The sequence below is a fragment of the Rattus norvegicus genome, chromosome X, assembly GCF_036323735.1.
Source record: "Rattus norvegicus strain BN/NHsdMcwi chromosome X, GRCr8, whole genome shotgun sequence".
NCBI classification, from domain to species: domain Eukaryota; kingdom Metazoa; phylum Chordata; class Mammalia; order Rodentia; family Muridae; genus Rattus; species Rattus norvegicus.
This window is the reverse complement of record NC_086039.1, coordinates 4,044,354-4,061,347: the sequence shown is the minus strand read 5'-3', so window position 1 is coordinate 4,061,347 and position 16,994 is coordinate 4,044,354. Positions and strand designations below refer to the sequence as shown.

The window sequence follows — 16,994 nt, the reverse complement described above, 5'->3', positions numbered from 1 at the left end:
ATGTTTTTCCTTCATTGATTTCCATCTCCAACATAGCTGGAAACCAGTTTGTGTCTTATTTAGGAGCATGACCCTTCTCCACTGAAGTAAAATAGTTCATTCTGTCCCCAAACTTGGCCTAATTCCCATCACAGCCTGTCCCCACATCTACCTCCTGAATCAGTTCCTGGGCCTAGGCACAGTGTATGCTCTTGCTTACCTCTCTGCCTATACTTTTTTTTTCTTGGCCTGATCTGTTGGATTTACCTTATTCTTCCATATAGTTCCTTTTTAGTCTCCCACCATCCCACTTTGCCTCTGATGTCTCATAGTGATAGTAACTGTTCAAGGTGAGTGGAGGAATTTTCCCACTGTCAGCACTTTATTGCTGTTGCTTCTCCAAGAAGACACCTGACATCTGCCCATTGTCTCACTCCATTACAAGCAAGCACTACATACACTATCCTTTGTACTGGTTTTCCATCTCAGTTCCTTCATGAGCATCCTGCATACTTTATTCTTTAACTCTTCCATTACAGCTGATTCTCTAGATATTGCAGACTCTACCACCACTACTCCTGTATTCCCTTGATACTTGTATCTGACACCCTTGTCCATCAAAATCTGCTTCAGAAGTCACACATGGTCCATGCCTATAATCTCAGCACACTGGAGGTGAATCAGAAGTTAAGGCCAGCCTGGACTACATGAGACCCTGTTTTAAAAACAAAAGATTTAAAACAACAGTTTCCCCATAATTCTGTCCCCATAATTCTATCACTACCATGCATATCATTTTACTCTTGTGTGTATACCATTATAAAACCAGACTGATAGGAAACAGGGCTCAGCAAAGCCAGGATTGGATCACTGTTTGTGCCTCCTGTATCCAGCAGACTTGCCATCTAATTATTCAACCAGTTGTTTAGTACTGACTGCTAGGCACTATTATAGGTATTTGGTATATATTAGCATCCTAAGGCTTATAAAATTTAGACTAGACAATAAATACAACTAAGTTAAAGTTGAAGGACTTCCAGAAGACCTGGGTTTGGCTTCCAGCACCTGAATTTCTGCTAATAACCATAACTCCAAGGATCTCATGGCCTCTTCTGGTCTGGACACAAGGCACAAACATGTACATTGGTGTTCATGGATAAGGGAATCCGATACCCTGTGGAACAGGAGTTACAGCCAGTTGTGAGCTGCCATGTGGGTGCTAGGAAATTGAACGTGGGTCCTCTGGAAGAGCAGCCAATCATCTTCAGCATTGAGCCATCTTGTCATCCCTACAAATAGTTTTTAAAAAGATAGGCTAACATAGGCTAGAGCAGTAGCTATTGCTTGTCTAGCATGCACCAAGTTATGGGTTCAATCTCCTGTTCTGCATAAGCTGAGTGTAATGGTACACATCTGTAATTCTAGCACTGGGGAGGTAATTGGAAGAGAATCCAGTGCTCAAGCCAGCCTGGCTGACAGAAAATCTTGTCTTGAACCACGTTGGGCTGGTAAAAGGGCTGAGTTCAAGACCCACATGGTGGAAAGAGCCAATTCTTGCAGGTTGTCCTCTGACCTTCACTTGTGTGCCATGACACAAGTGTGTTCATACACAAACACAACTTTAAAAATTATTAAATTCAGGGGTTGGGGATTTAGCTCAGTGGTAGAGCACTTGCCTAGCAAGCGCAAGGACCTGGGTTCGGTCCCCAGCTCCGAAAAAAAAAATTAAATTCATTTAATTGGGGGAGGGGCATACTATAGTGTACATGTGTAGGTGCAGTTTAGTTTGGCAGCCAGGTGCCTTTACTTGCTGAGCCATTCTTCTGTCTTATCATTTTTCTTTTTTAAAGACAGAATCTATGGGTTGGGGATTTGGCTCAGTGGTAGAGCGCTTGCCTAGCAAGCGCAAGGCCCTGGGTTCAGTCCCCAGCTCCGAAAAAAAAAGAATAGAAAAAAAAAAAGACAGAATCTATGTACCCCTGGCTGTCCTGGACCTATGCAGGACAGGCTAACCTCAAGCTCACAGAACTGTCTGTGCCTCTTAGGAGTTCTGGGATTAAAGAAAGGGTTGCACCACCATGCCTGGCCTATACATTTTTAAAAGTTTTTTTAACGTCATTATGTATTTCACAAAATACAATAACAGCTTCCCCTGGAGCTGAAGATACAGGCAGTGTAAACCACTTGATGTGTGTACTGAGAACCAAACTCTGGGGGGAGCAGCAAATGCCTGTAACCACTGAGCCATTTCTCCAGCCCCAACACCATTAATTAATTTTTTCATTGTTTAAACATTGATCAATGAGCCTGGCACAAATGCAAATGGGCTGAAGATGGAGCTCAGTTCGTAGAATGCAAGTAAACCAGGTGTGGTGGAGGCAGGAAGAATCCAGACTTCAATGTCATTCTTGACTACACTGAATTCAAGACCAGACCGGGCTACAAAAGACCTTGTCTAAAAACAGAACAACAAAATGTTGACCAGGTCTGGGTATTAGCTCAGCAGGGAAGCACACACAAGACTGGGAATGAACTTTAACATTGCAGATAAATATCTAAATCTTAAAAGCCACGCTTTCAAGAGGGATAGAGCCAAGTGGGGATGTGGAATAATAGAACTGCAACAGGAAGAAATAAGTGTAGATATTGGGCAAGTAAGTTCCAGGCAAGAGAACAGCGAGTGTGAAGTCTGAGGTTCAACTGCCTGCTATATATTCAAGAACTAGGATATTCTGTTGTAAGAGGTAGGAGATTAAGTGTGTTAAATGATAGACCTGATGTCAGCCCTTGCAAGGAGGACATTCGTGGATGAAGAAGTACTTGTCAATAATTACCCTTGCTTGAAAATACTGTTAGAAGGCCGACCAAGGAAAGCCCAGAAGAGGCAAGGAAATTCCTGGGTCCAGTGTAAGGACGCCTCAGAAAGTCTGTAGAAGTGTTTGGGATAGAGACAAGAAAACGTGTCATTTTCTATTGAGAGAAAAGAGAAGTATGCCTGGCAATGCTGGTGGTGGACAAGATGAGGTAAATGAAAGGTGTCAAGAAAAGCCCAATTAGGGGAGCTTGTACACGAATGTTAGGGTGAGGCAGCAAGAAGCTCCGCCCAAGCCAAAGTTCCAAACCTGCGCCTTAGTGGAGTCTGCCCCCTCTTAAAGGCCCGCCTTTCCTCTCAGCCTAGGTTCCACCACACCAAGAAGCTGCCAGAGAATGTGGGAATGGTTAAACGAGGGACCCAGCTGATTGAGTCGTCTTTGGACCAATTATCTTATGGGATATTCAGCTATCTCCTGAAAAGCGCTCAGAACAAAAAGGCGAGCCCGAAAACCAATAAAAAAACGTACAGAGGAGGAGGCAAGCTGAGGGGAAAGCTAGATCACGCTTCTTCAGCTTTGCCACACCCTTCATTCTTGCTTGGCCTTGCCGCAGGGAGCAAATCTGATTGGCTGAGCGTCACTTTTTCAAAAGGGTGGGGCTTCTTACGTTACACAGTGGGGAACAAACTAGTGGTAGAGGGTGGGTGACAGGGCGGGGCTAGATTGATCTATCTAAGGTGGGAAAGGCCAATGGTAATCCAGGCCACCTCTCCTAGAAAGTCATTTCGAGCCTTTAAATTCTTGCCTCCTGAGGCACCACAAAGGACTAGAACTGCTTGGCTCACCTGTTCTTTTTCTCCTTGCAAAAGTCTCGTTGGCCACCATGGGGATGTACCAAGTGAGACTGTAGGGAAAGAAGGTGGCGACTCGCGTGCCTGGCTACTGGCTGCTGCTCACCTCGATGCTACAAGATTCCTAGCAAGATCAAAACTGACCATTAACCTACCTCTACATCCCCCTGGCGCCGTTCCAGGGCCAACGCCACATTCCCTGCTGGGCACGCAATGGCCGCACCCCCTCCCGCTACAGAAGGCTCTTTTGGTACACGCAGTCCGAGGTGAGTCTCCTCCTTCCTGCTTCACCCCCCTTTTTTCCCAGCGTGTGCGTGCGCATGCGCAGAGCGCGGCGCGCGCGGCTGTTGGGCCGCTGGTTAGGGGGCCCTGGGATCTGCTGCGTCTCCGCTAGCTGTCTGCCGTGAGTCACGAGCCGCCGTGAACACCCGGATTCCAGCGGGAGCTTGCGAGCACGGGGGCATCGCCCGCAGTGGCCAAGCTCATGGCTGGCTGAGCGGGACGCCGCCGCCGCCTCAGCCGCCGCCGCCGCCGCCGCCTCTTCCTCCTCAGCCGGCGGCGGCCCGGGCCCAACAGCCATGGCTGAAGACTACTGGGACGGGCGCCTGCGGCGAACTGGAGGAAAAGGAGGTCGCGCGGCCTCATCCTGGGCCGCCGCCCCAGGCGCCACCGCGCCGGCCCCGCGGCTCTGAGGTTACTCGCGCGCCCCCTCCGGTGAGCGTGTCCTCGACACTTAGGGTGGGGGCTGCTCTTACTAGAGAACCAACCGGACCCTAGGCAGTGCTGGAACAAGAGTTAGGGGGTTCTGGGCTGCTTGGCTATCAGGTGCTCCCTCCCCCTCGAGTTTCCCAGAATGCACCGGGGGGTCATTTGGGGCTTCCCTGACCTTGGCCCCGCCCTGGGCCCCTGTCCTAGGAGCTGAGGATGGGAAGTGGGAGATGCTAAGTGGGAGATGGGTGATTAAATGACTAGAGTTATGAGAATGGATTGATACAGTAGTGGTGAAAGACTCGAGGTTGCTAAAGGGGTAGGAACATGTAATAAAAAGCCTTATGACTTCAGGCCCAGTGTGCTTATGGAAAGGGGTTGCAGGGCCATGAGATGGTGTATAAGGGGGTTGCGAGTAAGGGCACTTCCAAAACACGCTAGTGGAGGTTGGAGCTGCAGAGGCCCAGTGTAAATGGAGAAAGGATGGTAGAGGTATCAGAAGGTGTGCCAATAGTTTCTGGGTTCTGAGGTATGTGGTGATGAAGGTCAGGATAGTGTTAATTAACTCTGTTTGTTCACAGAGTTGAGGGTGGCAGCTTCTCTGGGTTCAGGGTATGCTCATGGAGGTAGTAGAGGGTCCTGGAGGTAAGGGTATGGAGATGTAATAAAGGTAGTGTGAGGCCAGTATATATGCTAGTGAAGGCAGAGGACCTGAGAGTGTGTGTAATGGGGAAGAGTGGGGAAAGGCCTGCACTACTGGGTATCAGGTGTGTGCATACATGTGTATGGAAGATTGTCAGTAAAGGAAGTATAAAGAGCTTAGCACACTAAAGGTCGAGATGAGGTATGAGTGGGTGACCATAAAGGCCATGTTTTTTGTGAGTTTCCAAAAAAAAAAAAAATGGGGGCAATACTATATATGAAGTTCTAGGGCAATGGTTTTCAACTTGTCGGGGTTGAATATCATATCCTGCATTTTTAGATATTTACATGACAATTCATAAAAGCAAAAGCACAGTTATGAAGTAGCAACAAAAAGAATTTTATGGTTGGGGGGTTACCACAGCATTCCTCATGTTGTGTAGTAAAGTGTCACAGCATTAGGAAGGTTGAGAACTACTGTTCTAAAGACTGCTACTGTGTGATTAGATAGATACAGACCCTTAATTGTAAGCTATTGGGGGAACAGCATGAAGTAAAATATGCTGATGAACATCAGAACACTGTGTTCTTTCTGTCCATGGCCACTGAAGTGTGTTGATTTGGGGAGTGCTACAGGAGTAGTTTTTTTGGGGGGAGGTGGAGAATCTAGTGGATAATGAAAGGAACACAGCTATGAAGGAAAGCATTTGTGAACCAAAGAGATAATGGTGGAAGTGGGAATGGTTGGTTGAAGCAGGGAAAGGGGATGGTGTGCCAAAGTGAATTGGAGCCATGAACTGAAGTGTGTGTTATTAGAGGTCTGGGTCAAATGGAGGAGCTGCATGCACTAATGAGGGTCAGACTGATACAAAACAGTATGTTTCTCCCTGGAGAATAGGTCTAAGTAAGGGTTCAAGGTGTGATAATAGAAAGTTAGGATTGGGTATGTGCTAGTCAGGGTCAAGATAAAGTGAAGGTTTAGCTCGTGCTGCGAAGGAACTGTGCAGTGGAAATACAAGAATGTATGTTAACAATGGTAATAACTCTGAAGGTAAGGGCTAGAGAGGTGGTTCAGCTGTTAAGAGCACATACTGCTCTTCCAGAGGACTTGAGTTCAGATCCCTGTATGCACATCAAGAGACTCATAACTGTGAAGGGGCCTAAGTGTGAACAGAACTGGTCAGGAATTGTACAAGATTCACAATGTACCAATATGATTCAGAGCCATGTAAAGGTCCAGAGAATGCTAATTTGGGTCAGCTATAAAGCACTCTGAGTGCATGTTAATGAGGATCAGATTCTAGAGGGGACACTGTTATTGGGAAGGACAGTGCTACAGAGGCTAACAAGTGTCTAGGCTAGGAAGGGACTCAATGTGGAGGTGCCAGGAGTTGCTTAAAGGGGGCAAATATATGCCAATAGATTTAAGGGCAAAGTTTTGAATGCTGGAGGGAGTTAGAAGTAAAAAGAGAAATTGTGAATGTTAGTAGGAGTTAATATGTAGTGAGCGCCTTCTTGAGTGTCTAGCGTGTGGTTATAGAGGTCAGGACAGAATGGAATAAGTGTAAGTATTGTATGTAGTATGACAACTGTGTGCTCAGTAGTTGGAGTTATTGCGAATGTCCTTGGTATGAGAGCCTGAGGACTGGTGAGTATGTATGTCTTTGAGGGATGCCAAGAAGAACAAATACCAAGTAGAATCCTATCTCCTGATTCTTGTTCCTTCACTTGTTCTGAAGTTTATAAGCTCAGAAAGCTGAAATTATGGTATTTGCTGCTCAAAAATGTTTGATTTATCTGTTTCTAGGAGTCTGTCTCCCCTCAAATGTTGGATAATACCCTGTCTTCTTAAAATTCTCCAAAAGATGAGTTCTGGGAAATGTCCATCAAGGGTTCCAGTTAGAAGTCATAAATTAATTTATGGCTCCCTCTCCATCCCTCATTTCCCCTAGCCCTTTCCCTTGTCACTACACACCACATACAAAACAACTGGTACGAGTGTCATATGGGGATGAAAGGAAGTCCTTGGGAACTGGCCACTTTCTAGGCCTAGATCCAGTGTTCGTCTCCAAGGTCAGGATTTTATGGAGTTGTCCTGAGTTCTCTGTGGGTGGATCTTACCCTTATCTATGAGATTTCTTCTGCTAGGCTGTTTTTGCCTTCCCTTCTAGAGACAACAGATAGAAATGGGAGTGGGAGCTTCTGGGATAAGCATTTTGTTTCAAGGTAACAAGTGACCCATTTCTTTTGGATTCATCCTCAGCCTTATCCTCAACCCCCAATCTAGCTATACTTGGGCCCTGGGCCATCTCAAGGCCTGCTGTGAGTACAGATGGCTCCTGAGCTAGGTCTTTCCCCCTCCTTGCTGGCCCAGAGCCTAGGAGGAAGCAGAAGAATGCAGACCTAAACCTTTTGGTGGCCCCATTCCCACTAGCAGCTCATTTAGGTCAGCTTGTTGTCGATTCTAGCCTCCCTAGGTGTCTTCTTTGTGGTATTGTCTAAGTGTCTGGGACTTAACCTCGATAAAGGTAGGTCCTAGGCTCTCAGCCCCTTGATTAGCTACTTCTATATGTACTTTTTGATATCAGCCATTATTTCAGGTTCTCAGGATATAGCAGTGGCCTAAACATACAGAAATCTACCCTGCTGAAGCAAATCTTCTAGTTGTGGCGGTGGTAAGACAGACAGTAAAAAGGAAAGAAACCAATAAGCAGATGGTGTTATTTCTGAGGTGTGATAAGATCTGAGGGACACATTAGAAAGGTGAAGGAGTTCAAGATGGCTGAGTCTTTAAGTAAGGTCATGGAAAAGGTGATATTTGAACAATGGGTTGGAGAGAATGAGGATAAGATATTTTCCAATTTGGGAACCAACTCTTGTATAGATGCTGAGGTAGAAACTACTGGGTGTTGTGCAGAACAACAACTAGGAATAATGAAGGAGGTGGTGAGACTACAGGGGTAATAGAGGCAAATGAGGTATATAAGACAAAGGGGTCACATGAGGACTAGTATGTTTATTTGGGATGAGAAGGAAGATGTGGTGTATTCTCTAAGAGAAAAGGAATATGATCTAGTTTTGTAAAAACCTGGGTTTGGACCCCGTGGGTCCCAACCCTATAGAGCCAGTCTAGCAGCTCTGAGGATAACCCCCTCACCCCCCTGGCATCTCCATTCCAATGGTTGGGCCTGGACAATCCTCCCCCCTTTTGAATAGAGAAGTGGGATGGTCCATTAATCACCATGACAGTGGTTGCTGAGGAAGGTGAGAGGGTCCCTGTGGGCCACAGGGAGCATTCTGCCTGGCAGTTAGGGGTAATGTGGGGCTGGTGTCAGCGGAACATGCCATTCTATGGGCGCACTCAGGACTTTGTCACTAGTCCTTCAGTTCTGACTGAACCCCTTGTCCCAACTGTGGCTGCGTCTGTCACTGCTGCTGCACCTGAGGATAGTTGCTGTGGAGTGCTATGCTCCCACAGTGAGACTATCGCCTTAGAAACCAACAACCTACTGAGTGGACCCTTACCCTCAGCTAGTCACCCAAGTCTTAGTACCCAGGTAAGCTACTTTAGGGGTAGGCCAACAATGACAATGGATCTGTAGTGATTGGGCACCCGTCTCTGGGTTGTTGAGGTCTTTAAGGCATCTCTGATGACCAAGCAGGCCCTAATGTGGTCCCCATTTCTATTCATGTCCCTGTTCAGGTCGCCATGGATCGGATGAAGAAGATCAAACGGCAGCTGTCAATGACACTCCGAGGGGGCCGAGGCATAGACAAGACCAATGGTGTCCCTGAGCAGATAGGCCTAGATGAGAGTGGTGGTGGTGGTGGCAGTGACCTTGGAGAAGCTCCCACCCGTGTTGCCCCTGGGGAACTTCGCTCTATTCGGGGCCCACTCAGCTCTGCACCAGGTGGGTGTACTTTGATCATTCTTTCTTCCTGTCCCCGACTCCCACATTCTGCCTCCCAGACTCTTGTTTGCATTTTCCCTTCTTCCCTGTCATCCATTTCCAACACACTGTCTGTACTTCCTTCACTGTATCCAGGCCCCAAGATTGGGAAGAGTACCTTGCCTATTCAGCTGCCCCAAGGCTCTCTGCCTTTTTCCTGCACTCTGGTGGCCCTCTCAGTCTCATTGGATCTGCCTTCTTAGGGCTCTTGGCAATGTCTGCCACCACTAGCCTTCTGACCCAGGGGCAGCTGCCATCTCAGCTCTTCTCTGACAGAGTACTCCACTAGGTGACCACACTCCCTCCATATGTGTCCTGGGTCTACCAGTTTTTCCCGGTCTGTTTTAGGGGCCATGTACACAAACAGATATGATGAAGGAATATATCATATTGGGGGAAAGAGGGAGTGTTCTTGACTCCAAAGGCCTGGCCTTTCCCTCTTTTCACCCCAGAGATTGTGCATGAAGACATGAAGATGGGATCTGATGGGGAGAGTGACCAGGCTTCAGCCACATCCTCAGATGAGGTGCAGTCTCCAGTGAGAGTGCGCATGCGCAACCACCCCCCACGCAAGATCTCCACTGAGGTGCTTGATCTTTGTCCCAGTGTTGGAAGTGTTGGAGAATGGGGTTTATGTTTGGGAAGGTGGAGTTTATGATCCTTCTTATTCATCTTGGCTACTAGGATATCAACAAACGCCTGTCACTACCAGCTGACATACGGCTGCCTGAGGGCTACCTTGAGAAGCTGACACTCAATAGTCCCATCTTTGATAAGCCTCTTAGCCGGCGCCTCCGCCGTGTCAGCTTGGTAAGTATCCATTTACCACCTGTCCCACTCTCCTGGTGCCCCTATATATGCTACCCTGCTTCAACATACCTCCTTTGCTCCACAGTCTGAGATTGGCTTTGGAAAACTGGAGACCTACATCAAACTAGACAAGCTGGGTGAGGTAAGACAGTTAAGAGGACTGTGCTAACAACAGGGTTCAGTATGAACTCCATGCAACCTCATAGCATCTCTGCTGTTGTACTCCAGGGTACCTATGCCACTGTCTACAAAGGCAAAAGCAAGCTCACAGACAACCTTGTAGCACTTAAGGAGATCAGACTGGAACACGAAGAAGGGGCACCTTGCACTGCTATCCGGGAAGGTACAAACCTCACCCTAGACTTTCTTGGGTGCATGGCACATAGTCTCTATGGTGAGTGAGGACAGAGAGTGGGGTTTTTCTGACCTTCTCGCCTGTACAACACTGGTCTACCATCTACATGGTAATAAGCAAGGTAATTGGGAATATGAGTGGATTAAGGAAGGTGAATTATGGTATTTGCTTTCATTCTTCAAGCACTCCTTAAGGTGTTCAGAAAAATCACAGGAAGTAGTTTTGAATTATACAGAAAATGAGTATAAATTCCAGCCTCTCTACTTAGGTTTAAAACAAGGCCTCTTCCCAGAAAACAAAAGCAGATTATGAAAATGTTTTGTCATGTGAAGTTGGTGCTGTGTCCCATGCTCTTGCTTGATACTCTTGTCTAAGCCTTCTGTTTTACACATGTACCACGGAGACACACCTACTTCTTAGCATAGTGTAAATCAGAGCTAGGTGCTTTGAGGCATTACCCTAAACTGCACAGGGAAAGAAGGAAACCCTAAGCTCATATCTATCTGGTCCTTATTCTCACCTTTATTTTGAGAATGGGGCCCTTAATCTTCTGTTCTATGCCATGCTTTCTATAGTGTCTCTGCTCAAGGACCTCAAGCATGCCAACATCGTCACACTACATGACATTATCCACACAGAGAAGTCCCTCACCCTTGTCTTTGAATACTTGGTAAGTTTGGATAGCAGTTGGACCCAGGGAAGTGGGAAAATGGCCAAGAGCCATAGTTTGTGACTTGTTCCTCCACCACCTCTTCTGTCCTCAGGACAAGGACCTGAAGCAGTACCTGGATGACTGTGGAAATGTCATCAACATGCACAATGTGAAAGTGGGTGTGGGACAGAAAGCAAGAGGCAGGAGGGGGCCCCCACTCACCCACTCACTGCACAATTCTCCCAGAAACAGCCTTTTCTTGTATGATGTTTTTGCTGGGAACCATTGGAGGGTATTGGGAGCCTATCATCTTTTGTGTGATAAGACGTTTGGGAGGGAACATTGCCTGCCTGCTGCCTGGGATTTTGATGGTGGATATCTTTTGACTTCTGCCTGCCATTCCTGGGTCTCTAGCTGTTCCTGTTCCAGTTGCTCCGTGGCCTGGCCTACTGCCACAGGCAGAAGGTGCTACATCGAGACCTCAAGCCCCAGAACCTACTCATCAACGAGAGGGGAGAGCTCAAACTGGCAGACTTTGGTACCAGCAGCCTTTCCCTTCTTCCTATTGAGTCCTCAGCATTATTCTCCAAGTAACCCAATTCCCTATGACCACCAGTCTTCCTTTCCCTTCAGCCTCTCCAGACTTTGACTATAGCAGGCATTCTTATCCCCAGTTATACTCTATTTTAGGCTTTGCCCACAACCTTTTCATTCCAGCTGCTTCCTTTTTTTGCCTCTCTCAGGCCTGGCTCGTGCCAAGTCAATTCCTACTAAAACATACTCCAACGAAGTGGTGACACTGTGGTACCGGCCCCCCGACATCTTACTTGGGTCCACAGACTACTCTACCCAAATTGACATGTGGTGAGGAAAGGTGGAAGTATGGAAGGAGTGGCTTTCCCAGCCAACTCCCCCCTATATTTATGGTGCCTTTTCTGCCCAGGGGTGTTGGCTGCATCTTTTATGAGATGGCCACAGGCCGGCCCCTCTTCCCAGGCTCCACAGTGGAAGAACAGCTGCACTTCATCTTCCGCATTTTGGGTGAGGAGGAAGTGTGTTTCTAAGGAGCTATAGGGACATGCAGGGAAGACCTGAGATGTGCAGGGTAACTTGTATTCCTTACTAGGAACCCCAACTGAGGACACATGGCCAGGTATCCTGTCCAATGAAGAGTTTAGAACATACAACTACCCCAAGTACCGAGCTGAGGCCCTTCTGAGCCATGCACCCCGGTGAGGCTGGTGGGTAGGTGGGCATTAGGGGCCAGAGTGTCTGAACTCAGTATAAAGCACATCCCCTTACCTTTGTGTTAGACTTGATAGCGATGGAGCTGACCTCCTCACCAAGCTGCTGCAGGTAAGACCATTTTCAGAGGCCAACTTTTAACAGGAATGGGGTTCCAGGTGTAGGAAAATGGGAACTCCCCCCAAGGGCAGGCTCTGAGGAGGGTAGGTAAAGAGACCTATGTGTTGAGACACCAGTATACTAAAACACTCTTCCTAACTCAGTTTGAGGGTCGCAATCGGATCTCTGCTGAGGATGCCATGAAACATCCATTCTTTCTCAGCTTGGGGGAGCGGATCCACAAACTTCCTGACAGTGAGTGGGAATGGGCAAAGTTGGGGGTTTGTGGAGCAGGCCACTGGAACACAGGGTGCTGGGTTGTGCCACACCTCAGGGAACATCCTCATGTACATGTGTCAGGGTGTATCTATTAGGAAAGAATTTTGTTTTCGTCTTGGATTTCTTTTACTTTTTATGAAAAATTTCATACAGTACATATAGATGAAATATCAAAAAAGTGTACACAGTTTTTGCAAACTGAACAGCCATATATAACTTTTACACCATTCAAAACAAATGATAGAAGTTCCCCGATAGCTTTCTTAAACTGTCTTCAGCGTTCCAGGCCCTTTCCTGGAATAAGAAATAGCAGTGAGCTTTGCATTTGGGGTTTCTTTGGAGGATTCTCTTAAGGCAGGGTTGTGCTAGGTAGCCCTGGCTTGTGGTGTTGTGGCTTCTTGAGACAATAGTCCTGTAAATCAGGTAAACCTCGGGCTTGCTATGTAGTTTAGGATGACCCCTCAAACTTCTGATCCTGTCACCACACCTATGGTGTGCTATGTAGCTTGGGCTAGCCTGGAAGTTGTGACAATGTTCCTGTCTCAGACACCTAAGAACTTTTAAATTACAGGCACGAGCCACTATGCCTGGTTTAAAAAATATCTCATCCTAGGCTTAGTGGTATACACCTTTAATCCCAGCACACAGAAGATAGAGGTAGGCCCATTTCTACGAGATCAAGGCTAGCCAAGTCTACATAGTGAATTCCAGGAGTGCCAGGGTTATAGAGACCATGTCTCAAATAAAGGGCCGGAAAGATGGCTCAGTGGTTAAGAGCACCCGACTGCTCTTCCAGAGGTCCTGAGTTCAATTCCCAGCAACCACATGGTGGCTCACAACCATCTGTAATGGGATCCAATGCCCCCCTTCTGGTGTGTCTGAAGACAGTGACAATGTACTCATATATAATAAATAAATAAATCTTTAAAAAAAAGACCAAAAACTTGAGCTCACCCTTTATATCTACCCACTGAATTAATAATTAAATCCCAAATTACCACCTATTGTAAGTAGTATTTATATTAGCATCATATATCAATACTTGATAAACAGCACATTTTTTGTCTCATGCAGTAGACCAGCAGTAGTCCATGTCCAATCTTCCTCCATTATAGGCAGTTTGACAGAAGAAAGTCAAGCTTCTCAAGCAGAGTTTATTCTGGGTAGACCCATGGCTCATCCCCCCACTTACATAATCTCTTTATTTACAGCTACTTCCATATTTGCACTAAAGGAGGTACAGCTACAAAAGGAGGCCAACATTCGGTCCACTTCTATGCCTGACTCAGGTAAGTGTGGCCCTCTTGTCTTGCTTTATCCACCTACCGGCTTGCCCACTAACAGCCATTCACTCTGCTTTCCCCTGCAGGCAGGCCAGCTTTCCGTGTGGTGGATACCGAGTTCTAAGCCAAGTTTTAAGCCACAGACCAAGGCCCCAGCAGGCAGCGGCTGGAGGGATGCCACACCCCTCACAGGACAGCCCCCATCTGCAATCCTCCCTGCTTGTTGCCTGCTTACCTGCCTGAGCCACACTCCCCTGCCAACTTGTCCCCTGCCACCTGTCCAAACACCGAACTACTGGCCTGGCCTGTTAACCCAACCACTGGCCTGTCTGCTGGGTGCTAACAAAGCTCTCACCACTACTTTGCTTGATGTGTCTGTCTCTGTCTTGGTAGATGCTGGTGGACCGAATGGCCGTGCCAGCTTTCCACACTAAGGCTAGGCCTTCCCCTCTTCATCACACTCTCTCCCAGGACCACTACCCCATGGCCAACCAGGGGTTTGGAGCTAGCCCAGGCCAGGCTCTCAATCGACTTTGACTAGAAGGTAGTGATGCCTTGGGTCTGAGGTATCATTTGCCTGCTTCCCATCTGTCCCACTTGCCTCTGTTGTATGGGCTTTTTTTTAGTTTCTTTTATTGTTTTTTATTATTTTAAATGAGGTTCTCACTTTTTAATGCAATATCTCTGTATACAGACTGGTTGGGCACTACTCCCTGAGTGTGGCCCTCCCACAGTATTTTGTGCAATGAAGTCCCACTCCCACCCTTTGAGAGGTAGGGACCCAGACCCTATTCAGATCCTGACCATCACTAGACCCTGGAATTGGCTATGGGAAAGCATGCCTCAGCCACTCACCTTCCTCCCCTACCTAGCGTTCCCAGCTATAGGGGGACCCAGAACTACCAGAGAGTGGGAGATGGACATGGTGGGGCCTACTTTTTCCCTCCTTCAGTCCCGTAGCCAGGGCCTCCTTCCTTCTCAGGGTCTTCCCAGCCCAGCTCTGCCTAGCCCTCCTGCCCTGTCCTACTCGGTGCTGTTGAGTAGGGGCTCTGCCAGGAATCGAGCAGCTTAGTGAGGAGCCATATATAATATGTATATGTGCACAAGCAGGAGGACATGTGGGAGCTTGTGCCCAATTGTTACACCCCAATCCCTAGGAGGGTCAGGCAGGCCAAGGACAGTCTCCTGGATGGATGGTTTGCTCCCCTTCCTCCACCTTAAGCCTTGGGACCCTTAAGCAGGGTGGGAGGGCAAGGGAGGGTGCCCTCCTAGTGGGGTTTGGGGGGGGATTGGGTTCCTGAATGCACCATAATCGCTGTATGAAATATTAAAAAAAAAGTCTAAAGTGAAAAGTCTGGTTGTAAATCATCAAAAAGGCAAGTGGGCTCAATCCACACCTGGTCTTCCATCAATCCATACCTGGTCCCATTAACTAGGAACATTGGGAAAGAGTTAGATGGAAGTGTCATGGGACTGGGGGGAGGAGGGATAAAAACTGGAAGAATTGCACTTAGAATGGTAAGATGAGTTGAAGCAGTAGGCTGGACTTAATTGTGTTGATGGGAATCAAGCATTGTGCATAAATGAGTTAGATTTATCTAGCATTGTGAACAAGCCTGAAAAGATGGAGACAGGAAATGTATAAAAAAGTTGTTTAAAGAAAGTTGGAAAGTCCAATAGATCCAGAGTGGTATGAGGCAGAAAGGTCCAGTCTAACTGACACTGAAGAGGTCAATTGGAGAGAATTAAAGTAGGGCTTTGGCCACTTGATGGAATCTAGTAGACTTCTAAAGGTTCAAGAGTGAGGCCATAGAGGCAGAAGTTTGGGCTGGTTTCTAAAAATTCTGGAAGTCATCTGCATGGTGAAATTTGCAACAACCTAAGCTTAGAAGATGGTTAACTTGGTAACATGCTTGCTATGCAAGCTTAGAAGCCTGAATTCCCATCACCACCACTCATTTAAAGGCCCAAAGGGTGGTGATGCATGCCTTTAATCCCAGCACTTGAGAGGCAGAGGCAGGCAGATCTCTGAACTTGAGGGTAGCCTGGTCTGCAGAGTGAGTTACAGGATAGCCAGAGCTACACAGAGAGACACTGCCTTGGAAAAACAGTGGTGGGGAGCACTTGTAATCTCAATCCTGGGGAGTGGAGTCAGCCTGGAGCTTCCTGGCCAGCCAGTGTAAAGAATTGTTGAACTCGTTGAACTCCAAGTTCAGAGAGAGAGACCCTGTTTCAAAAAAAAAAAAACAAAAAACAAAAAAAACCGAGATGGAGAGCAATTGAAGTTGGCATATGTTGACTTCTGGGCTCCACGTTTATCTGCACGTACAGTACACAAAAAAGGGGCATAGCCAATTAGCCTCAGGTGAGAGTAGGGCCTTAATTTCCTCTTTCCGTGAATCCAACCATCTTTGGAAGAGCCAAGAATAGACTTGCAGACAGAAAAGGGCATGGACAGGGACAGGCAAATAGCAAATATTAGCAAGCCTAAGTGGCTCTTTATGGAAGTACAGCAGTGGTGACCTAATGAACCTCTTAATCACTGTGTCCTTGTAAACATTGAAATCTCAATTTGAAGCTACAATGGCTGTCTAGTCCCAGGTTTGAAAAAGTAGGACAGCCTATTTTCGGTCGTGTCAACATGCTTTTAATCCCCGCCCTTGGAGGCAGAGACAGGCAGATGTCTTGAGTTCAAGTGCAGCCTGGTCTATAGAGTGAGTTCCAGGACAGAGAAACCCTGTCTTAAAAAACAAATAAAACTCTAGGACATCTCCCCATTCCTGTCATTCTTTTAGTTTTGTAATGGATAGGATGTCTACAAATTCCTCAGCAGACTTTCTATGCCCTCCCATTCTCTGCCCCAAAGTCATTATTTTGGGGGAGTTTGTGGGTTGTCAACAGGTGAAGACAGCCAAAAGAAAAAAGTAGGTGGGGAAGTACAGAGAATTAAAGTCATCACTGACCAGTAGAACTGAGAGCAAGAAAAGGGTAGCAGCCTAATAGGATGCTTCTCACCCAGAGAGACAACCTCCAGACTTTAAGGACATCTGGTAATATCTGGAGATACACTGCCTTTGTTCTGAGGGTTTTCTAGTAGTAGAGATCAGGGAACAGCTTAATACACCAAAGTGCTGCTTCTCACAAGAAAGAAATTGCAATGGTACTGAAGTCTGACATAGAGCCTGGTACACCTGTAACCTGTACTCCTAGCATTAGGGGGGCTATGGCAGGATGATCACCATGAGTTCAAGGCCAATCTGAGCTTCATGTTCAGAACTGAGACCCTATTTCAAAAAACACCAAAAGAACCCCTGGCCCATTCAATGGT

The 16,994-nt window shown here is 47.1% G+C and overlaps 1 protein-coding gene across 5 annotated transcripts; it reads left to right on the top strand.

Annotated features, from left to right (window-relative positions):
- Nucleotides 1-3,522: 3,522 nt before the first annotated feature.
- Nucleotides 3,523-15,018, top strand: Cdk16 (cyclin-dependent kinase 16). Of its 5 annotated transcripts, none has more exons than NM_031077.2 (16): nt 3,523-3,909; nt 8,697-8,904; nt 9,396-9,529; nt 9,628-9,753; nt 9,839-9,895; nt 9,982-10,096; nt 10,684-10,778; nt 10,873-10,935; nt 11,175-11,298; nt 11,504-11,624; nt 11,704-11,801; nt 11,887-11,992; nt 12,074-12,116; nt 12,269-12,359; nt 13,595-13,672; nt 13,753-15,018. In NM_031077.2, exons 2-16 carry the CDS (start codon nt 8,703-8,705, stop codon nt 13,788-13,790), a joined length of 1,491 nt encoding a protein of 496 aa, NP_112339.2. In that variant the 5' UTR covers nt 3,523-3,909; nt 8,697-8,702; the 3' UTR covers nt 13,791-15,018. The 5 variants fall into 5 exon arrangements, with proteins under 5 accessions (NP_112339.2, XP_063136394.1, NP_001004132.1 ...); NM_001004132.2 differs by lacking the exon at nt 3,523-3,909 and adding an exon at nt 3,968-4,357; XM_006256617.5 differs by lacking the exon at nt 3,523-3,909 and adding an exon at nt 8,238-8,550.
- Nucleotides 15,019-16,994: the final 1,976 nt, after the last annotated feature.

Excerpts from the sequence above, each read along its gene's own strand:
- Cdk16 (XM_063280323.1), top strand. The coding sequence starts at position 8,311 with ATGTGGGGCTGGTGTCAGCGGAACATGCCATTCTATGGGCGCACTCAG. Across the intron at positions 9,896-9,981 it reads AACTAGACAAGCTGGGTGAG|GGTACCTATGCCACTGTCTA; the intron begins GTAAGACAGTTA and ends GTTGTACTCCAG. Across the intron at positions 12,360-13,594 it reads GATCCACAAACTTCCTGACA|CTACTTCCATATTTGCACTA; the intron begins GTGAGTGGGAAT and ends CTTTATTTACAG.